At 51.8% G+C, this 22,189-nt stretch overlaps 2 protein-coding genes across 26 annotated transcripts in view; one reads left to right on the top strand and one right to left on the bottom strand.

The window, feature by feature from the left end:
* Dgkd (diacylglycerol kinase delta) overlaps positions 1 to 6,909 on the top strand; it is a 95,615-nt gene extending 88,706 nt beyond the window's left edge. For 8 of the 9 annotated variants that reach the window (XM_063237075.1, XM_063237076.1, XM_063237074.1 and 5 more), the window contains 7 exons: positions 264 to 415; positions 1,214 to 1,325; positions 1,407 to 1,499; positions 1,925 to 2,044; positions 3,394 to 3,511; positions 4,324 to 4,454; positions 5,072 to 6,909. In XM_063237075.1, coding sequence (XP_063093145.1) covers positions 264 to 415; positions 1,214 to 1,325; positions 1,407 to 1,499; positions 1,925 to 2,044; positions 3,394 to 3,511; positions 4,324 to 4,454; positions 5,072 to 5,161 — 816 coding nt within the window. In that variant the 3' untranslated portion in view covers positions 5,162 to 6,909. The remainder of the gene's footprint in view (positions 1 to 263; positions 416 to 1,213; positions 1,326 to 1,406; positions 1,500 to 1,924; positions 2,045 to 3,393; positions 3,512 to 4,323; positions 4,455 to 5,071) is intronic. The other variant, XM_063237073.1, reaches the window with a different exon arrangement.
* Usp40 (ubiquitin specific peptidase 40) overlaps positions 6,564 to 22,189 on the bottom strand; it is an 82,409-nt gene continuing 66,783 nt past the window's right edge. For 6 of the 17 annotated variants that reach the window (XM_005005707.4, XM_063237082.1, XM_013157398.3 and 3 more), the window contains 8 exons: positions 19,699 to 19,822; positions 17,119 to 17,213; positions 15,840 to 15,958; positions 15,104 to 15,169; positions 12,949 to 13,159; positions 12,731 to 12,826; positions 10,824 to 10,918; positions 6,564 to 8,432 (listed from right to left, as the gene is read on the bottom strand). In XM_005005707.4, coding sequence (XP_005005764.1) covers positions 8,321 to 8,432; positions 10,824 to 10,918; positions 12,731 to 12,826; positions 12,949 to 13,159; positions 15,104 to 15,169; positions 15,840 to 15,958; positions 17,119 to 17,213; positions 19,699 to 19,822 — 918 coding nt within the window. In that variant the 3' untranslated portion in view covers positions 6,564 to 8,320. Of the gene's footprint in view, positions 8,433 to 10,823; positions 10,919 to 12,730; positions 12,827 to 12,948; positions 13,160 to 15,103; positions 15,170 to 15,839; positions 16,793 to 16,982; positions 17,023 to 17,118; positions 17,214 to 19,698; positions 19,823 to 22,189 lie in introns of those variants that run through there. The other 11 variants (XM_063237088.1, XM_023566920.2, XM_063237080.1 and 8 more) reach the window with 11 other exon arrangements.

The raw sequence follows: 22,189 nt of genomic DNA, 5'->3' as shown, positions 1-22,189 counted from the left end.
TCAATGAGTGTGAGGCCATCCTGAACTATGCAGTAAAACTGTGTTTCAGAAAACCAAACAACGAAGATGAGCTGTGTAGGGGCCAAGCCAGAAGCATTGCAGCGCCCACTGTGTGCTGGTGGTGGAGAAGCCAGGGCACTGTGTGCTTTCCTGTCAGGTGGAGGGTGGTGCTAGGAAGGACCTGTGTCTGTCCCTGGCTGAGGGCGGCTGGCCAGCGCCCTTTGCAGTGCGTGGGAGGTGTCAGCCCAGGCTCTCGCACCCAGGCCTTCGAGAACACTCTCAAGTCCTGGGAGGACAAGCAGAAGTGCGAGCTGCCCCGTCCACCCTCCTTCTCACTGCACCCTGAGATCCTGTCTGAGGAGGAGGCCATGCAGATGGACCAGTTCTGCCAGGCAGCGGGGGTCCTCATCCACAGGTGGGCTCCACTGCCTCTGGGGCTTCTCTGGGTTTCATGTGTGGGGTCACTCACCTCAGTTCTTAGAGGAGGTGTGTGCACAGCTTTGGGACCACCCATAGACCCTAAAAGCCAGCTGGCTTTCTCGGGACACCTCTGAGCATGTCTCTATGCTGCTCTGCTGCCAGTAGAGACACAGTGGCTCAGGTGTTTACTCCTGTCCTGACTTTGACATCTGGCTGTGCCACGGCCCTGGTGGCACAGTGCTTCCAGGCTTCCAGGTGGCCATGTGCCTGCCTCCTGCCCTTTCATCCTGCCCCGGCTTCTTGAGTCTCCAGGCTTCTGTGCTCTGGCTCTGTGCCCTCCCTGGGCTCCCGTGCCCTGGCCCATACTGCCTTCCCTCTACATGGTCAGCACTGCTGCTGCCGGTGGCTGCCCGCTACCCTCTTCTTCCCATGGTCACTCACCCCCATCTTCCAGTCCTGGGCCTGCTTGCCTGGTGCTGCCTCTCCAGTGATGGCGGCTTTTCCGCCCTGGCCCCTGCTGTGCTGCCTGGGCGCCACACAAGGGCTGCTCCAGGGCTGGAACCGTGCTGTGTGAGCACCCCGGTGTCACTGTGGATGCTGTGGTGGGCCTGCCTGTTGGGTGCTCAGCTGCCTGCCCTTCTTCCGTGCACTTCCCTCCCTGGCAAGGCCTGGAGCTGGATCGCAGAGTGGCCTTTTAACCCTCCCGCTATTAACTATGGAGGAAGGAGGGTGGGCTGTGTGCCCTCTTGTGCGGGTGGCTGAGATACAGCCTGCTGGGTCTCCTTCCCTCTAGCATTCGGGAGATAGCGCAGTCCCACCAAGCTGTGGAGCAGGAGCTTGCTCACGCCGTCAACGCCAGCTCCAAGGCTATGGACCGGGTGTATGGCAAGGCCAGAACTGCGGAGGTACCTGGTCTTCTCATGTCTGCTCCCCGGTGCCTCCTGCTACCTTGGCCTCCACATGCCGTCTGTCTTGGTTCCTTGCAGGGGCTGAACTACAGCTTCGTCCAGGAAATAGTGAACAACGTCAGAGCTCTGCGCAGTGAGACGGAACTGCTGCTGGCTGGGAAGATGGCCCTGGTGAGTTCTCAAGGTCCACGTCCTAGGGTGGTGCACCTCCCTTGGTGGCCTCTGCCCTCCTGTGTGCTGCGCTGTCTCCTGTCCCAACTCCTTGGGATAAGGACACAGAGGGCCTTGCTGGATACCTTATCTAGCGTCATATTTGTTCCCTGCAAATATCGTGCTGACCCCGAGTGCCAGAGCTGCTGCCTTAGCAGCCTCCTGGCATTGCTGTACCCAGTGCTCAGAACATGAGCAGCCACCTGGCGGTGTGTAGCCTGGTTTGCCTGTGCTGGCCCAGGTGGGCTGTTGCAGGACTTGGACCCTTGCGTGGTTCTGTCGGAGTATTTCTGGGTGCTCTGAGTGGCAGGGCTGCCCATCTGCCTGGGCTTTGCTGACCTGGGCCCGACTGCAGTCAGCAGCTGCGTCTCTTTCCCTTGGAGCAGCAGCTGGACCTCCCTCAGAAGGAGCGGCTTGGAGCTGCCCTCACCGAGATGGACAGGCAGCTCAGGAAGCTGGCGGACATGCACTGGCTCTGCCAGCCTGTGGAGCCTGGGGACGAGGAGGTACGTGGGTCTGGGTTGCATGCGGGTTCGATGCCCTTCAGTCTTCTTCCCGAGGCCTCTGGTACAGCATACTTCATGGCAGGCAGAGAAGAGAAGCAGACATGGGAAGCAGCTGGGCTGGGGTTGAGAGTGACCCCGGCAGCTGGGAGATGCAGCTGAGCTGCAGGGCTGGTCCAGGTCCAGGTGCTGGGAAGACAGTGCCCAGCTCAGTGTGTGCCCCTGATAAAAGCTGCCTGTGAGCAGCTACTCCAGAGGCTGAGGCAGGGCAACTGCAAATTTGTGCCCAGCCTGGGAACCTCAGTGACTTAGTGAGACCCCATCTCAAGAGAAAGAAAGGACTAGGGTGTAGCTTTAGCGTGGAGGCTTTGATCCCTAGTACAACAAAAACAATCACCCAAAATCTTGGGACACCATGTTCCTTTACTAACAGTGGGACTCTGGCCCCAGTAAACACTGTGTACTGTGCATGCACCTCATGGAGCCTGCCTGCCAGCTTAGCCTAGCTCGGCCTGCCGTACTGATGTCGGGATTACGGAGTTAACCTGAGTGGGAAATAGCTCAGGAGACTGCCTGAATGCCATACTGAGCGTGAGGAACACAGCTGCTGTGTGAGTGTGCTGTGCCCAGCTGAAAATTGTTAAGTTGAACCATCATGAGTTGGGGGCCACTTGTATATAACAGAATGGAATTGCAACCACATGTGGTGCACACCTGTGACACCAGTTGGGAGGCTGAGGCAGGAGGATTACTGAGATGAAACCCAGCCTGAACTACATGAGAAAAAAGAAGAATTGTGTAAGACATTAGGCAAAAGGTCACTTTATATTAGAAGATACACTGTTACTATATCGAGTCATAAAACTGCCAAATAAGTGTCTAAATGAGTTCTTTAAAAGTTTTGTGTTTTCTACTGTATAGTATTGGTGTAATCATCCAGTACTTTTAGGCTGCCATCCCTGTGAAGTTTATAGAGCCCTGCTCCCTGCCCGGGGGCCGTTACCGGAAAAAGCATCTGTGCTGCTGCTGCCCCCCAGCCTGCCCTGCCTGCCTGCCGAGGGCAAGCAGCTTAGGAAGGGACACGCAGTGCAGAGCTGCTGGGCCACGGAGCACCTGGCTAAGTCACTGGCTCCAGGGACCTCTGTGCGCTGGCACACAGTGACAGGAAATCCCCATCACAGGAGAAACACCTGTGTTACAAAGTGAAGAAAGCACAATTAAAAGTAGCCACCACGATTTCTTTAACCCCTGTGGTTGGATGGCACTGCTGGTTGGAGTTGGACCTGCAAGGCGCCCCAGTTCCAAGGGGCAGAGCTGGGGCTGCGGGGCTAATTGTGTCCCTCTCCCCTCAGAATGTGATGCTGGATCTCGCCAAGCGCAGCCGCAGTGGTAAATTCCGCCTGGTGACCAAGTTCAAAAAGGAGAAGAACAACAAGAACAGAGAGGCCCACAGCAGCCTGGGAGGCCCGGGTACTGGCTTGTTCCCTCCTGCCCGGCTGGCGCAGCCGAGCTCCTGGCCCTGCTTCCCGGGGCTTTCCTTGTGCGGCCCCGCTCCTCTCTGTGTTCCCTCTGGGTGCTGACCACTGTCACACCCTCTCAGTCTCACTGTTCCGTGGAAACCCAGGCCCCTGAGCTGTCTGCCCACCTCCTCAGGGTGGGAGGAGGAGCAGAGATGACGAGACAAACTTGCAGACGTGACACTCTGGACTGGACTGTGCCCGCTCCTTCTTGGGCTGCTCCCGCCTGTTTGTGATCGCTGATCAAGGGCCCTGATCTGGGAATCCAGGCCACCAGTGATGGTGGGCGATAAAATCAGTAGGCAGTGGCATGGAAGGGTCTGTAATTGGGTTCACACAATCTGCCCAAGGGCTTGGCCCTCACCCTCGGCCTAGAGTGCAGGGCGGCATCTGCCACCACTCGGGCCAGCTCCCTTTTGATTTATCTTTGCACGTTTGTCTGGAAATTGGTTTCTGTGGGGGTTCTGACCCAGTGAAATTCTCTGAATGTTTCCTGTGCGCTGCAGCTGGCAGTGTCCCCTGCAGAGTGCTGTCATGTTCCTCTTGGGACGCGGAAGCTGGTGGCCCCTTGGCAGGCACCCCTATCTCTTATGCATGGCTGATGATCCTGCTTGTGGCTGGGTGGCGGGTGCTGGCTGTGGGGCAAGGGTGCCATTGCCAAGGTCTCGGTGCTGCTTGTTGCTGGGCGTGTCGAATGCTGGCCACCACCTGCCTTGCGCTGGGCTCGGGGCACTCAGTGCGCTCATGCTTTTCCGTCTCTGACAGTTCACCTCTGGGGGACAGAGGAGGTTGCTGCCTGGCTGGAGCACCTCAGTCTCTGTGAGTATAAGGACATCTTCACGCGACACGACATCCGGGGCTCCGAGCTCCTGCACCTGGAGCGGAGAGACCTCAAGGTACTTCACAGGCGATCCTGGGGCTCCCACATGAACCCCCTCACCTGGCCATGCCCTGGCACCAGTTTGCTTACCAGCCCCTGCGGGCACCTTGGGGCCCTAGGTGGCTGTCGCTCTGGCCCCACCTGGCACAGCCCAGCCAGGTGGGGAGCCACCCGGGTTGGGGGGAGCCTTGGTTTCTGTGGCCAGGTTGCTAAGTAACAGCTCAGCATCAGAGCCTGCCAGCATGGTGCCCAGCTCATGGGGGCTTCTCTAGTTAGTGTGGGGTATGTACGGCCCTGGTTCCAAAGCCCTATCCCTGTCCCTGTCCACACTGCCCATACTCTAGACGGAGCAGAAGCAGTGCCCTCCTTGAGGCCCCCAGCCGCCTCTGCTCTAGGCCTGTGTTCTGGCTCTGTCTGTTGAATTCTTTGATCATGTCAGTGACTTTTGTGGGATTCAGGAACAATGTGCTGGGCACCTGTGTGACTGTCACTTTGCCATTCCCATCTTCTGACATCATCCTTTTCACCCTCATCTGTGTTCTGAAAGCCAGCGGGAAAGCCACCAGTGGCGGGCCGGTCTCAGACCTGCCCGTGCCACTTTGCAGTGTCCACAGTGGCTGTCCTCTGTTGCAGGACCTCGGCGTGACCAAGGTGGGCCACATGAAGAGGATCCTCTATGGGATCAAGGAGCTGAGCCGCAGCGCCCCTGCCACCGAGGCCTAGCCTCCGCCTTCTCTGTCTGCATCCCCTGCCCGTCCTGCAACTGAGGCCTAGGCCGCCGCCCAGCCTTTCTCATGGTGCTACTCCCTCGGACGGTAACAGGAAGCCTCTGACACCTGTTCCTGACAGTTTGGTTCCAAACACACCAACAACACAGCTACCTTGGAAATGCCACCTTTCCTGGCTCTGTCACAGCACGGATAGCACCGTGTCCCAGTCCACAGAGCCCGCTTGTTTTGCAGGGCTCCTCGCTACTCATTCTGGGTTGGTTATGTCAGGTGACCACCCTGCTGGCTCTCGGAAGCATGACCAGTGTGGCCTATGTGGCCCCACCCCAGAATGTCCTTGGTGCCTGACAGCCACTGTGGTTCTCCACGGCAGCCCCGCAGGGCAGCCCCTGCTCCTGTCCCATTTGTTCCAAGGGTTTTTAACACAGCTTGTGCACTTGCCCGGGTTGAGAGCGGCCTGGATGCGCTTTGGTCCCGTTCTTACCTGCTCTGGGAACTAAAGCACCCACTGCCTGAGATGGGGAGAGGGGGTGGTGCGGCGACAGGCCTGTTCCTGGTGGGTGCGCCTCCTGAGGTGTGTGCGGGGACAGCTCCTTGTCCCACAGGACTCTGGAAAGCAGCGTGGGGGGACCAGACGGTGGGTCTGGTTGCCACTGGATAATGAGCAGGTTCCCAGGCTCAGAATCTTGGCTAGGGTGGCTTCCCGTCTGCTGCTGCCAGCCCTGTTGTCCCTGTGGGGAACACTCAGGTCCATGCTGCTGTCCTGCACCTGTGCTGGGCCCGGGCTCCAGTCCTTTCTCCCCATGCAGGTGCCGTCCTAGCAGCACCTGGAAGGGCACTGTGACTCTGTCATTGGTGTGACTTGAGGGCTACTGGGCTGTGGCTGCACAGCGGAGGACCACAGTGGTGTGACCCCCAGCCCTTTGCTTGAGTCACCCTGTCTGACATGCACAGGCCGGGCAGGGAACTGCTAAGGGCTTTGTCCAGAGGTGCAGCAGGGCCAGGTGTAGACCTGGCTGGCTGTGGGATACCCAACTGGATTTCCCACCTGCCTGACCCAGGCTGTCCCTACGTGCACCATTGCCTGTCCCTGTACCTTATTGGCAACAGGACTTGGTGCAAATTGGGCAGAGCTACCTCCTGGACCTTGAGTTCAGTGGAAGTGCTTGTAGTGTTGCTGTGTGTGGCTGTCTGCACCACAGTTGCTGTAGGCAGTGAAACCAGCGGCAGGGTATGGGAGCAGCTCACTGAGGTGATGCAAGCCTGTGTGCCTGGTACTGCTGGCCCAGTCAGAGGAAGCTCAGACAAGTGGATGTAAGGGGGAAAGCAAAAGTAAATCCTCCACGTCCTCTCAGACAGCACTGAGTTTGGGTCAGGGATATTATTTAGAAGCAGTGTTGACAGTTTGTATAAAAAGACGGTTTATGTAAAAAGCGCTTAATTATGCTAGAGAGATGTGAAAGGTCCAGTGCAAGCAGTTCAGGACCTGGCAGCTGGGCACAGGCTGCCCTGCATCCCCAGGGCGCTGCAGGTTGGTGTCCTGTCTGTGGAAGGAGGGCAGCAGGGAGGCCCCTGGGGTCCTGAAGAGGTCTTGTGCCCTGGTGGGTACCCCTCATATTTATACTAATTTATATGGTGACCACCTGGCCACAGACGCCGCGTGTGGATCTGTACATAGGCCCGTTGGCAAGCTGTACATACATCATTCTGTGTATAAATAAAATGAGCCTGTTTTTGATCTTCCGCTGTCAGAGTCCTTGTTCTCATTCTTCGTGCTCTGACATAAAACATTGCTGAACTGAATTCAGTTGCTTTTCATCTGTTCCAAAAATAGTCAAATTTTTGGTGGCTTCCAAGGGAAACAGAAAGCTATTGTCTTCAGGATACAGGGTGTGGCATACTGAGTTAAAACTTCGGCCAGGAGCTGGGCGCAAGCCACACGGTGTGGGGAAGGGGGATTCGTGCTGTAGTCCCCACACCTGTGTTGGGGTCACAGTGTCCTCCCAGCACGAATCCCCCTTCGTCCCCACCATGTGGCTTGCTTGTTGTACTCTATGACAGCTGTACTGCGGCAGGCACCATCATCAGGAGCAGGATGCAGCAGGGGCTGCCCAGGTCCCTCACGGGGACACTTGCCCCACTGCTCTAGCAGCTGTCCATCACCGCAGCAGTCTGTTTCTGCTTCCTGCGGTGGTGCCACCATGGCCAGGCCTGGCCTGGCCCAGCCCCAGAGGGAAGAGGAGCTTTGCGGCAGTTCAGATTCCCTGGCAGGCTGTGCATGGTCCTGAACATGGCGCCAAGCCCCTGCACTGGGGAGCAGGCCAGCATAAAAACTGAGCACCTTGGCACCTGCAAAGGCGTTTTTAATCTTCGAGCTTTCTCTATGCTTACCCCCGCCAGCCCCCAAGTGAAGAAAAAGGCCAGAGCGGGCACTCCCTGCAGGCTGCATTGTCTAGGCAGTCTTGGGCTGCGTGCCTTCCCACCGGTCCTTGCCCTTCGCTTCTTGGCACCAGTGTGCCAGCACTCACCAGGTGCCGGGCTGTGTCAGTGCCTCCACCGGCATGCAGGGATGCCTGGAGGAGCACAGGGAGAGGGGCAGGGCCATCTTGGAGGGCCCGAACCGGGGAAGGCAACCATGGCTGCTGTCATCCGTCTCCCGCCTCAGGTGTGTGTCCTGAGCCCACTCGAGGCCCTCTGTCTACACTGGTGGAAGTTTCAGCCTCACCTTCCCTGGTGTGAACGGAGGCTGCTCGGGAATTCAGCTCGGCCAGCCCTGAGTGGTGGCCCTGACTGTGACAGGCTTGTCCCCAATGACTCTGCTGCCTTCTGACAGCAGAGGCTGTAGCACTGCAGGTGGCACTGAGACATCCTGAACTCTGTGGCTGTCAGCTGACTTGGAGGTAAGGGCTTTGAGGCCAGTTTTGCTTGATATTTGGAAGCTACCTGTGAGCACTGGAGGGTGGATTTGCTGCTCAGTGCTCATGGGCACACCAGCTGCATGTGGGACAGCAATGGGAATCGTGTTACACATGCACACGTATGTCCAGCTCACTCGGCAAAGCAGGTGTGCAGGTGTGGCGTAGCAGGCTCAGTGTGGCGCACTTGCTTGTCTGGTCACAAAGCCCACAGCCACAGCACAGTGCCAGCCCCAGTGCTATCGGAAGCTGCCCACGTGGATTGACAGAGCAGCTTCAGGTCCTCGGGGCCGAGCAGGCGTCCCAGAACTGGAGAGCATGTCGCCGCTCTGTGCGCGCAGGGCTTCCCGGCTGTGGAGACAGAGGCCAGCGCTGACTTGCAGGCACGCCCCAGGCCCAGTGGCCAGAAGGGAGTCCCATGCAGGGTAAAGCTTCCCAGCCCCACGGAGGCCCTAAGTGTGCACCACTTCTCATACCACTAGGGAGGGTTCGAGGTGGGACTCAGGTCTCGTCTGCTCGCAGAGGGCACTGCCCATGGCAGGGTGACCCACCCCCTTTCTGAACTAGACATTTGAGGTGTGGGAGCTGGATACCCACAGCTGTCCCGGTGCTGTGGGCACTGTGTGTGGCTGCCTGGCTGCCCCTCCTGCCAGGCTTCCGGTTTGTCTGGGGGGCCTGTGCCTGGGAGGTGCGTGTCCCAGGCTCACACCCACCAGCAGAGGATGCTGTCCCCAGGATGCTGCACCCCTCAGGGCTGGCCTGCAGAGTGCTGCAGAGTGGCGTGTCTCACAGCAGTCTGGACTGACACATCTTTTTGGACGGCTTTAGCTGACCTTCATTTTTGCACTGGGGGCTGGGGACTGAACTTTGGGAGGCCCTGAACACACCATCTTCCAGTCTCAGCCTCCCAAGTAGCTGGGATCACAGGTGGCTGCCGCATGCTTGGCCGGTGGAACATGTTTTGCACACCTGTTAGTAAACTGTCTGTTCATACTCTCTACCTCCTCCTCTGATTTGCTATCCTTTTACAAGTATGTTTCTTAAATTAGCAATGGCCACAGCCTCTGACCCAGACATTCTGTCCCACACATACATCCACACACGCGCCTATGGCAGAGCTGTGAGGAGCACCAGGCAGGGGCACCATGCACCTGGCTGCCCTGGCAAAGAGCAGCCAAGCAAGAGCCTCCTCTGCCTGCGAGGCAGGAAAGGCCAAGTGGGCAACAGTCCCTGGAGGGTGCAGGCCAATGAGAGAGGGAGGGAGGGGTGCAGACTGCACAGGGAGCTTCATCAGTGGCTTCTGAATTTGGAAGCATGTCACTACAACTCTAAAAAGAAAGTGAAATGGACAAAAGTACCGGGTCACCTGACTAATCTGGCTGGTGCGGACAGGACTGCTCTGATGCTACTTGCAGGTGTTTCAGTGACAGCAGCTCTCATTTTAAAGTCCTTCACCTGGGAGGGAAGGTGACAGGGCCTGGGAACCTGGGTGATGCAAACTGACAGGAGCAGGTGGGAGCCCTGAAGGCTTGGGTGTGTGCGCCACTGCTGCCAGACACAGGGAGGGTTTTACCTGGGAAACCCTGCAGCAGCAGAGCCTCGAACCCTGCCATCCTGGCTGCCACACGACACCAGCAGGTCTTGCAGGGTGCAGAGCTAGAATGGGGCAAGGACACATGTCCCTGGGGACGGGCTGACAGGGCAAAGGGCTTGGGTGACAAGTGGGTCCTAAGGCCAAGGGGCATGGAGGACGGAGTCCTGGAGGAGGTGGCACTGAGAGAAGAGCAGCGAACTGCTAGAGAGACAGCGGCTGTGTGCGGAGCCCGTGGTCCGCGCGTGCCTGGGCAGAGGTGATGGCGCCCCCAGCACGCTGAGCCACTGCCTACCCTGCTGCACAGTGCTGCGCTTGCACGGGGAAGTTGGGAAAGAGCCAGCTTTGGGCTCGGGCCCACATTCTTATCTCCCCCTACTGCCATCACTGTCATTCTCATTTAAGTGTCAGTCTTGCCAGTCCCCAAACCAACTCTCACTACCCAGCAGCAAAGGGGTTCTTTAAACTCACACATTGGCTCTCATCATTCCCATGCCATGCCCTGAAGGGGAGGCCTTGCTTGCTGTCAGCCGGGGAACGGTCCCTCTGCCCTCTGTGGCCTGGTAGCCTCCACAGGCCCATGTGCCCACCATGCTGGTACCCAATATGGTGGCGGAGCCTGGGGGACTAGGTGAGTAGGGCCAGGCTGGGTAAGAGAACCTCCTAGCCTGCCCCAGGCAGAAATAGTGCAGTACAAGGGGTGAGCGCTGTGGGCCCACAAGGTGGGTACCAGGCCACCAGGGCTCTCACAGGGTGGGAGGGGGCAGCGCTCGGTTCCAGGCCTGGGGATCTGTGTGACCCTGGGGCCAGGGGAAGCCAGGAGTGTGTGTGAAAGCCCCCAGCTGCAAGGGCCATGAGGGGTGCAGGCGGGACCAAGGCCATGTGCTGGTGGGGCTGGAGGCCTGGGAGCAACAGCCAAGGAACAGTGGCCTGGGGAGCAGTGGCCAGGAACTGAGGCCTGCTGCCACAGCTGGGCGGCCATGAGCTCGAAGGCCGATTCCTGAACCAAGAGCACGCACCAAGCGGGACGGCGCAGGAGGAAGAAGGGTGAAGTCCCAAGAGGCAGCAAAGGGGGGCTCTGTGGGGCGCCCTCGGCAGGGGGGAAGTGTGTGAGGGGCAGAAAAGGCCAGGTCACCACCCCTGGGAATTACCTGAGCCTTTTCCCTAGTGCTTGCTGTTTCAGGTTTTCTTTTCCAATGTCGTCTCTGATTGTACTGAAATCCTCGTTGTCGTCAACCAGGAGATTCTGCATTTCAAAATAATGAGCAATGTTTTCAGACATCTGTTCAGCTTATACTTAGACATTTCAAAATTTAAGTAAGCAACAGCTATCACTGAAATTAACATATTTGGGTTAATAATGATAGAAACCATGCTGGTGTTTGCTGGAAACAAATGTGGAGGGCAGGAAGTGCTTCACAGGGGAAATCAACTAGCAGCACTGCAACCTTCGCCTTCTCCCACAAGTGTTCCACCAGACCGAGCCAGACTAAGGCATCTCTGAGGGCCTTGCCTAGGCAGCCACACTGTGTCACCCGCACACGGCCACAGCTGAAGCGTGACTTCAGAGAGGCTCGGGCTGGCTGCCTGGCTGTTGTTCTGATGCTGCCCGAAGGAATGAGGGAACAGGGAAGGGACAATTCTGAAGGCTCCCGGGCAATTGTGAGATGTAGACCAGAGTACTCTGCCCAAGGAGCTGCAACAGTTCTGACGCTTGGTGATGGCCTGCAGGAGGGCGGCTGACCACACGTGCTGCAGGTCATTGCCGTGAGGAAGTCTCTGTCCTGTCAGGTACATACACTGTCCTTAAAGCTTTGAGAAGCTGCTGAGTACGAGCAGGGAGGTGGCAGTGGATGCCTGTGAGCCCAGGACCTACGTGACCTGGATTGCTACCTGGATTGCTACCCTGCATTCCTGACACAGGCCAACTCTGCAGTAGCATGAACATTTAAAAGCAGTTTTTGTTTTTGTTTTTGAGACAGGCGCTTTCTTGCTGTGTACCCTATTTCCCCCAAAATAACCAAACTGGAAAATAAGCCCTGGCCTGAATTTTAAGGATGTGTGTACTATAAGCCTTACCCAAAATAAGCCCAGTTAACATCATCAAATGAACACTTTTCATATGTAGACTGCAACATGCAATGCACACACAACAGAATTATAAAGTAATATTCATATGTAATTAAATATAAATAATATTACTGACATTAATACTTAAAACATGATACTATAAATTGTAAGTGTTCATAAATGCCCAAGTGGGTGCCTCTACCTGAAGAGGTAAACACCTGTTAGCTGATGACCACAACTCACTGACGGGCGACCCCGGGCACAGACAGTGCATGAGGCCATGCACACGCGGTGATGACTGTCATGGTGCTGGGCAGCTACCTGCACATGAAGTGCTCCCTTATGGAAAGTACTATGGTGAGGCATGGGTGACTGGGGCCAACGGTTCTACAGGAACCACAAAATAATTTAGGCCAGACTTTGGGGTTGAGAGTTATGACATGACCATATTTGAGAGAATGTAGATTGTTGGACATGAATAAACATAAATTGCTGCACATGAAAAAATAAAACATTCCCTGAAAGTTAAGTCCTATTGTATCTTCTGGTGCAAAAATTAATACATGACCTGGTCTTACCCGTGGGGAATTATGGAAGTCTAGGCTGGCCTTGTACTTGCAGCAATCCTCCTGCCTCAGTCTCCCATGTGCTGGGGTTATAGGCAGATGCCACCATGCCCAGCTCATATAGAAATATTTTTAAAAATGTAGTTGGAAGTTTTGTTTGCTAGTATTTTTTATTAAGATTTTTATATTTATGGTCATAAACACAATTGGTCTAAATTTTCTGTTAGTGCCCTTGGCAGTTCTGGTATCAAGTTTTATTGTCCTTAAATGAATTGCCTGGCACTACCTCTTACCCACACTCTGAAGCGACCTGGCTGACAGGGTTATCTGTATTCTGATCACCTACTGTTAAGGCTTCTCTATAAAAATCATTTGAGCCTCCTGTCTTGTCTGAGCTGTAAAATAGCTGTTAAACAACCCACCTTAATACCAATTGTGTCTCCATCTTTTAAATAATAGGGTGCGCCTTGCAAATTATCTTGCTTTTTCTTCTTTTTCTTCCTGGTAACTTGCTGGTTCTACAGGAAGATCGAACATCTTAAAACTCAATCTGAGATTCCTCCTGAGTGCTCTACCACTATGAAACACTGGCAAATTCCAACGGCAGTCCCAAGCCCCACAGGAGGCCCCGAGACATTACCCAGCTGGAGATGGGAAGCCACTCAAACTTCTCTGGGAAGTACTTGGCAATTTCAATTTTCTCCACAGGAAGAGCATAGCAATCGGCCACTCTTTGACGCAGGGCCCCAGCAGTGCTGCCTCGGGCAGTGTCCCACACCAAGTCCACGGCCGGGGCGTAGAGCCTCTGCCCCGGGATGCGCATCTGTGTCCTCAGCAGTACCTCCTGCGGGCTGCACCAGAGGACAAAGAAGTCACGAAACTGGGCAAAATGTATACTGCTAGGGCAACAGGCAATGTTCCCTCTGACTCCCCTGGGCTTTTAACAGGGGGATATGCCCTAAATCCTCCATGTTGGCCAGGTGTGGTGGAACATGCCTGTCAGCTCAGCACTCCAGAGAGGCAAGAAGATTACCATGAGTCTGAGGTCAAGAGACATTTCATCAAAATAGACACATACACGTCAAACAGGCTATGGAAAAAAATGCTTAGCACTGTTACCTGTTGGGAAAGCACAGACTAAAGCCACATCAGAAGTGCTGCCACGCTAGGCTCCACAGTCCAAGCCAGCCTAAACTACATAGACTCTCTCTCAAAAGACACAAAAACAAATTCTCAGTGCCAGTAGGGAATCTTTATTCTTTGCCCAATTTTCTTCAATCCTGAGCAAACAAAGTGAAGACCTGGAGCCACAGCAAAGTCCCTGGAGAGGTAGAGACCCTGCGCGAGGACAGCAGACAGGAAGTGGATGCAGGCCCCATGGAGCCGACTGGGAAATGTGGTGTGGAACCAGAAGCTGAGCAGCCAGCAGAAAGGTGGTTTGAGGTAGATGAATGCACGTGCCCCTAGGAGCAACACACTCAAGGTGTGTGGGGCAGCCAGGGAGGAGAAACCCAGCTGCACGTTGGGAAGAGAGTTGAGGATGGAGAAAGAAACCTCAGCAGGAACAGATTCTTGAGATGGGGAGAGGGAAATGAGGAGCAGAGAGAAAACTGGCTACACAGGCACTGTGACAGGCCACAGGGAATGCTTGGCAGAAAGGGTGGCAAGACAAGGAGGGATGGCTGAGAGAGGTGACTCCCGAGGTGCCGGCCCCAGCTCAGCAGGGACAGGTGTGGTCCTGGGAACAATCGTAGGAAAAGGGGTCATGGCAGCAGTGTGTAGGGGACAAGGCTAGGGAAGAAGAGGTAGTTCTAGAAGCTTCCTTGGGGACAGTGAGAGTACCCTGCAGCTGGGCCATGGGAGCCATGGGACAAGGGCAGTGCTAGGGCCTAGCACCAAGGCTGTTTTGTAAGACACTGCCTGTACAGATATGACACAGGGTCCAAAGCTGGTATACAGGGGCTGTACAAGTTACATGATTTTTTCTGAGCCTGTTACAAAAACAGAAAAGTAAATGAGATAATTTATTCAGTCACAAAATACAAATGCTTATCAGCCTTTGAAAACATGGCCCACCTTACTAGCAGTCAAAGCACTGGAGAGAAAGGAAACACCTTTCACTTATCACCTCAGAAACCTCTCAACAGTGAACTACTCAAGACTAGCTTGAGAGTGAGGTGCAATTTGTCTGGAAAGGAACTTAACTACTGAATTACTTGGCAGTACTGGGGGTGCATCACAGGGCCTTGGGTATGCCAGCCAGGCGCTCTGCCGCTGAGCCACCTCCCCAGCCCTGACCGATGCCACGTTACCCAGAATGCCACCTCTAGGAAGCAGCCTTGGACACATTGCATCATGAATGCGCTGCTGCAGGAACAGTAAACAGTAACCCTAAGCTCTCACGGCTTAGGTTCTCAGGTGGGAGGGAGGAAGCATGACCAGACCAGCAGGTGTGCTGCATGTCAGGTGAGGACCGGGGGAGGCAGCAGGCCAGGGTGGGGTGAGAGTGCTGCTTGGCACCTGTGTGGTGACAGACTATTCCAATGCCCTGAAAAGCTGCAGGGCCTCTCATGTGGTTGCCAGTACAACCCCTCTCCCCAGTCCTGTGGCGGGAAGGTGAGCTCTAGGCAGCAGACACAGGCGCCTTGCTGGAGCGCAGTCTGTCCCAGGTTGCTAAGCTACTTGCAGAATCAGAGAGAAGGGACACTGCCCTGTTAGGCTGCTCCATTTTTCTAGAGGCTGTGGGTGGTCATGAGAGGGTGTGTGCGGAGCCTGCTTCAAGCTCCATCTCTTACCCTAAGTGTTCTTCCTTCTGCAGGGGCTCCAGGCAGATGGCGGCTCTCCGTCCCAGTTTGTATTCCCTGATAGTAAGGGACACAAAATATCCCTGTGATATATCATTTATTTTTTTTGGTGAGAACTTCCTTTTTACAATTTTAAGCTTTTTCCTTAAACTAAGGGTTATTTTGTGAACATGGCAGCTTTGGAGATGGAGAAAATCAGAAACCCCTGCTGTGGCGATTACTGTACTTCGCTATTTGGGCCAGTACTAAACATAGAGGTCTGGCTCCGAATTCCTGAAGAAGTATCCTCTGGCTGAGGTCTAGACTCCCATGCTGTCACATTTCCAGTGTTAACAAGCCGTGATGTGACAGAATCCTGCAGGGCCGCTCTCTGCAAAGCACACTGATGACTCCACTTACCGCCCAAACATGCGCTCTGAGTTCAAAGCTCCCGGGGGCAGAGCAGCAGTGTCAGACATTTCCTGAACGCAAGGCTCACCCCTAACTTCCACTTCACTCCAAATTCTTTTAAATTATGATAATGTCACAGGAAAAAATGCACAAAGCCTCACTGGCACATGGAAAGCGGAAGCTGCCCCAAAGTAGGAGGAAATGCCATCGATCTCACCGAGGGCTCAGAGTGGGCTCACTGCTCTTATCTGACCCGGAGGACTGAGTCCCTCGGTCTGCTCCCCAGCTCTGTCAAGGCAGCAGGGCGGGGTAGACAAGCGTCCTGCAAGACACGTACTTGAGCTGCTGCCGATTAGCGCGCAGGAGCCTGCCGGGGCGCTTGTTCTCCAGGGTCCAGGCTCTGAGGAGGGCTGGGCCCGGGACAGCCAGCTCTGAGGCGGGTGGCAAGGCCCGGGCCTAGACAAAGAAACAGACATTTCTCCACTGGTTTTTTGAGGTACTCAGAAAAACACATCAAGTGAAGCATGGCACATCTGAGGGTGGGACCTCAAGCATCGCTAACATCTACTTCTAAAAAGCTGCAGCAACAACTCTCTGAAGTGCATCCTGAGGAGTCTGTGTCTCTCTCCACGGCCACATCTGAGGCAGAAGCAGCCCTCTGAGACTTTTGAGCGAATGTGACCGAGAAAAGCAATCTGGCCCAGGGAAGGGGGGACCCCACTCCCCCAAGCCGGTAGCCATACTTGCTCTGCCTAAGGTGGGACTTTTGACTGTCAGTATTTCAGATACTTGGGCTCCAGCCAGCAGGAGCTGCCTGTGCTAACTGTTGGGGCGGGTAACGCCAAGCACCTGATTGTAGTTAGGCTGAAGCATGTTCAAAGGCCAAAATTCAGCCATTTCTTAAACCAACAAACAGCAATTTTCTCTTCCAACCTAATGTAGCCAGGAAAATGCCTTCCCGCTTGCTCTCACGGAACGGAGCTTTGGGGACTCGCAATGACGGCTGGCCAGGTACTGGCCCCACGCTCTTTCCTGTAGGTAGAGGAAGCAATATTCGTCTTAAGTCAGACAACAGCAAGGTGCTTCCTCAACTCTCTGTGCTGTGCTTCGCCCACCCCTCCTGCTGGACAGGACCGTCCTCCTCCACAACTGTCACTGCGTCAGACAACAGCTCAACCTCCCACTTAGTGCCCCAACCTCCAAGTGGGTGTTGACCTCATGGGAAACTGACACAAAACTCATGGGTCACAATGGCACAACACAATGTAAATAAAGGGGCAGTGAATGCTTCACAAAGATGTTTCAAGAAACCACGTTTCCCTAAAAAATAAAAGTGAACACAAGACACAGGTGGTAAGGATAGCCTGGAACACAAGCACATGGGGCATGCCTGTCAGCCGGGTAAGTGACAGCCACGAGGGCAACAGCAGGATGGGTGCCAGGACCCTGCGGGCCACAGGCACTGCCTGCCAGTACTTACCCCTGAACATGGCATCTAACAAATGCCATATCAGAATAGACTGTGGTCAAGGGAAAAGGAAATAGAAGAATATATTAATTTCTCACTGGAAGAAGCCACATCACCCATTATGGCATGAGGCAGGGAAAAGTCTGACCTGAGACTTCAGGTCCAGCAGCCGGGCATCCTCCGAGATGTCTAAGTCCCCCAGGAAGAGGAGAGGGACTTCTGCAGGCACATGGCCAGGAACGCCTGCAAGAGGACAGAGCTAGGGTTGGGAAGGAACTCTGTGCTTCCCTGTCTCCCATTTCTGAAACACACTGCCATGTTTGATAGCTTAGCAGGCTTACCAGATCCATGTTCTCATACTATAAACAGGCATATTAAAATGAATGGGAGGCTGAGGCAGAAGGATCGCTGCAAGTTTGAGACCAGTCTGGGCTACAAAGTGTGCCTAAGGCCAGCTTGTTACTGCATAGTGAAACCCTGTCTCAAAAAGACCACAAAAAAGAAAAAAAAAAAAAGGCCACTGAAGACTCCCAAATGCACGCCCCTGAGCTTAGTCCCCCCAGCTATAATGCTGAGATCATGGATCAGGGAGCTGCTGCTGGCAGGGATCTAAGGGAGCTGCCCTTGTGTGGTCCACCTGCGGTGCCCCTTTGGCACTTTCCTCCGCCCTCAGAAAGGACTTGCTGGTGGGACATTCTGCTGTGTTCTTTGTACTGGCTTTGGGCCTTTCTCTTTCCTTTTCCTTTCCCATTCCATCAATCTCAACTTGCGGTTCTTATCTCTTCACATGTGCACAGTTTATTCCAGCTCACAAAGAACAGGATGGTCAGAGGGAGCAGCCATCAGCCCTGTCTCCCCAGGGCCTCCTATGATGAGTGTCACAAAGTACAGGCCTAGTCGTGTGCAAAAGAGGAAACCTTGGCAGGGAGAGGGCCTTTCCAAGGATGGGTTTAAAAGGGTAAACTAAAATGCTCTCTTTGAAAAAACTCTGGACGTTGCCAGATGTGGGGTGCACATCTGTAATTCCAACACTCAGGAGGCGGAGGTAGAGAATCACTGAAAGTTCCAGCCCAGTCTGGATTACACAATGAGTTGAAGACCAGGCTGAACTATAGAGCGACATCCTGTCTCAAAACAAAACAAAACAAAACACTACATGTAAATTTTATATCCAGAAGATTTTCTCACATTTTTGCTTTGATTCAGTGGCTGCTTATGCTGATCTCACAGCTAATACATAACAATTACATTTTGATTATATACAAATTAAATGTAAAAGCTTTCTTAATGAGTGTCTCACACCCATACTGAAGATTAAATCCTGGGCCTTGTGTATTGCTAGGCAAGAACTCTACCACTGAGTCAAACTCTAAGTTCTTTTTAAAAAAAGCTGATTTTGAGGCAGGGTCTTGCTAAGTCCTTCAGATGCCCAGGCTGGCCTTAAACTTGCAGTCCTCCTTGCCTTCCGCGTGACTGGGATAGAGGTGTGCACCACACCTTATGCCTTAAAAAAACTGGAGACTGGCATTATCTGCAAGATATTTTTCAGGAAATTTGGGCTGGAGATTTAGCTCAGCGGCATAAGCACCTGCCTTGCAAGCAGGCAGTCGTGAGTTCAATCCCCGGTACCCATAAAAAAGAAAAAGACACACACACACACACACACACACACAAAGGTATTTTTCAGGAAATTCTAAATAATGAAATACATTTCCCAATTCTTGTGACACATATGTACCATCAAAAATATACCTTTTTGTTAATTATGGTATAGAGAAGAAACACTGATTTAACATGGCTTTAAAAATCTGTGTTCAACTCTGTATGTAATTATTACCTCAATATTTTTAGAATTAGTTAACATGAATTAATGTAACCCAACTAAAATAACAAGAAACCTTTCATAGCTAATAATATTTTATTACTATTCTACATATACCATCTTAACCTCTAACAGTAAGAGCCATTTACGTTAATCTTGATACTGAGGTTTTTTAAAAGAAATATATTATGTGATAATATTTTAAGGTACTAAACAAGCTAAATAATCAAGGAATGATAAAAAGAACAAATCCACCTGAAGAGGTGACCCCACTCAAATGTCTTCTCTTGCGGCTGGGTTGCAGCTCCAGGAAAGCGCTTGCCTAGCATACATGAGGGCCTAGGCCTGATCTCAGTACCACAAAATAAAACATAGCAAAATATCAAAATAACTCTACCTACGTTAGGTTCCCATTTAAACTGTGCTGTTGTAAGGAGCGAAGCTTGCTTTGTACAAAGGCAACTCTATTCTTCACAGGTGACTCGCCATGAATTTTTACGCTGCCTGGAGAAGTGAGGGCAGTGATGTCACATGCCCTAGCAGTAGGACCTGGGGGCTGTGATAGAGCGACACAAACCCCAGGAGATGTGCAAGACATGGACTCCAGCTGGACTCCACCCTTGTACTCAGTCATGGTGGTATGAAGCCTGACACCCTGACACATGACAAGTGGGGCCTCTCCTGCCCCTTGAGCCCATGCCTGAGAAAATGCCATGCATGGGGACAGCAGTGAAGACAGAAATTGGATATACAGCACTTTTGCAGAGGTTACAAAAACACCGCACAGAGGCGGACCAGTGTTACCATCTTGGGATGACGCATGACACACGAGTAAGGTTCTACTCCACATTTCCGTGGGCCCTCAGAGCAGGCACTGTGCTCTCCTGCAGTTCTGTCTGTCCTCACCTTGGGTGGCAGCAGCTCTCCAGCTGCCACCTTCAGCAGGGCTGCTGTGGGGCTGGTCTCGGCTCTCCCAGCATCCTGAGGGACCCTGTGGCTGGTGCCACCAGATGGGCACCTTCAGGAAACCCTGAAGAACAGAGCATTTAACTGCTGTGATGCACAAAGGTTAAGTGAGTCTTCACTTTCAGTTCCACATCCTGCATGTCTTGATGCCGGATGACATATCTTGAGGATATAAAGTATTCTTGAATTTATTATTTTCTTCCTAGACTGTCTGTCATACATTATACTTAAAGGGATTTATTAGTTTACATACATTAACATTAACTGTCATACATTATCCTTATTTAAAATAAAAGGTTTAGAATAGTAAAAACTGGACTTTGGCATGACTGAGCCTGAATGTTCTTTGCACAGAAGTATCTTAGTAGATAAAAGAAACAAAAGTGGGGCTGGGGATTTAGCTCAGCAGCGTAAGCGCCTGCCTTGCAAGCAGGTAGTCGTGAGTTCAATCCCCGGTACCAATAAAAAGGAAAAAGACAAAAAAAAAAAAACAAAAGCACAGACAGTGACAAAGCCTGAACGTACCACACGACTAGCTCCAAGCAGTGACAGAACAGCCTGTGATCTAAGTTAGATTCCTGCATAGGAACTACAGGAAATAAACCGACTGCCTTTAAACAAACCCTGTAATTTCAATATTATTAGTTTAGTTTTTCCCACCTCATTTTTTTTAATTAAAAAACATCCCAATAAATCAATACAAAATAAGAGAAAAATAACTATGTAAAATACTTTAAATACATATTTCAAGAAACATACTATAGTACTTTATCAAAATGGTGAAGATGAACTAATATTCAATTTCATTTTACTTAACAACATGTAAATCAAAACAAAAATTTTTTTTTCCACCTCTTAGACTCTCAAAATCCAGAAAGTCTAACATTATTTCAAGTGGGCAAAAATATGGGTAAACCTGAATGTTTGTAAGTTATGGCAGAAATAAAAACTGAGATTCTTGGAAATTAATTTGGTCTTAGTTATTAAAATTTAAAATGACCACGTAAGTCCCTTGATTTAGCCATTCCACATTTGGGAATCTTCCTTCTGACACATGTGCCTGCACAGAAAGCCACCGACAGAGGGATATTCATTGCAAATAGTTCATGGTAGCAAAACCTATGACCCATCCTCGAGGTCTTTTTGGAAGGCTGGTTACATTATGGCAGGCCACAACTTCTGAAAAAGAAATTTCAGTTCTGGGAATTTATCCTGTAGCAATACTCCTATCCATGCAAAACATAACACATATTTTTACAGTGCTCAGAGATAAGTTAAGCCAGGGATTTAGCTCAGTGGCATAAGCACTTGCCTGGCAAGCACAAGGACGTGAGTTCGATCCCTGGTACCAAAAAAAGAGAGATGAGTTAAATTATGGGGCTGTGGATATAGTAGCTCAGTGATACACGTGCTTGCCTAGCATACACAAGGCTCTAGGTTGATAACCAGCAGTGCCAAAACCAAAAAACAAAACACCTCCATACAACAGACTGCTATATAGCCACAGTATAATGAAGAGATGGCTTTATATGCACTGATCCAGTACATTCTTAGATATATAAAAAAAGCTGAGTACAGAATAGTGAGTTTAGCATATAGTCTTTTATGGACGTGTATGCTATGTACATATACATATACATATACATATACATATACGTACTTAAGGGCTATGTACATCAAAAAGCCCACAGCATTGGAGGGATACAGAAGAAAACCGGTTAGCCTAAAGAGGGAACTCAGGGTAATTATGTTCAGGGAGCAAAGAAATGTATTTTCCTGGTTCTGATTTTTATACAGTTGGAGTTTTGTAGCACAAGTGTTACCTATTCACAAATAACTTTAAAGGTCACAGGACAAAATACAACAGAATTCCACAAGTAATGAAAAAGAGAATGGTAGGTCTGTTGCAAGAATCCTAAGATATAGTAAGAAAATAAAAACAAAGAACAAAATAGCAGGTTAAAATAAAATACAGAATCTGACTTATGTTAGCTTTACAAAGTATATGCACACATTAACCCCGAATACAAACATACATATGTATTAAAAAAATTTTTTTTTTGTACCAGAGATTTAACTTACAACCTTGTGCTTGCTAGGGAAGTGCTTATATTACTGAGCTAAATCCCCGGCCCTATCCAACTTTTCTTAGAAAGATCTACAAGGAAAAGTAAGTTACTGATGGTTTCCCTCTAGACAAAGGTGTGGGCATGACTCCTGCTTCCTTTCAGCCTTTTGTACTGTCTGAATTTCCTATATCATATACAAATGTTATCTGAGTACTGGAATTTAGGGACATATTTTGTTTTCATTTGTATCTTTTCAATTTTTTGCACTAAGAAAACTGATACTAATTTAAAAAGCAGTAATATAAAATGTTTATTAAAATAATAAAATGAGCTTTCTTGGTCAGTATTCTGCTGATAGGACA

This window comes from Cavia porcellus, unplaced genomic scaffold (assembly GCF_034190915.1).
Source record: "Cavia porcellus strain 051 isolate PalLab524CR breed Dunkin Hartley unplaced genomic scaffold, mCavPor4.1 scaffold_26, whole genome shotgun sequence".
Lineage (NCBI taxonomy): Eukaryota > Metazoa > Chordata > Mammalia > Rodentia > Caviidae > Cavia > Cavia porcellus.
This window is presented reverse-complemented; position numbering and strand designations above follow the sequence as displayed.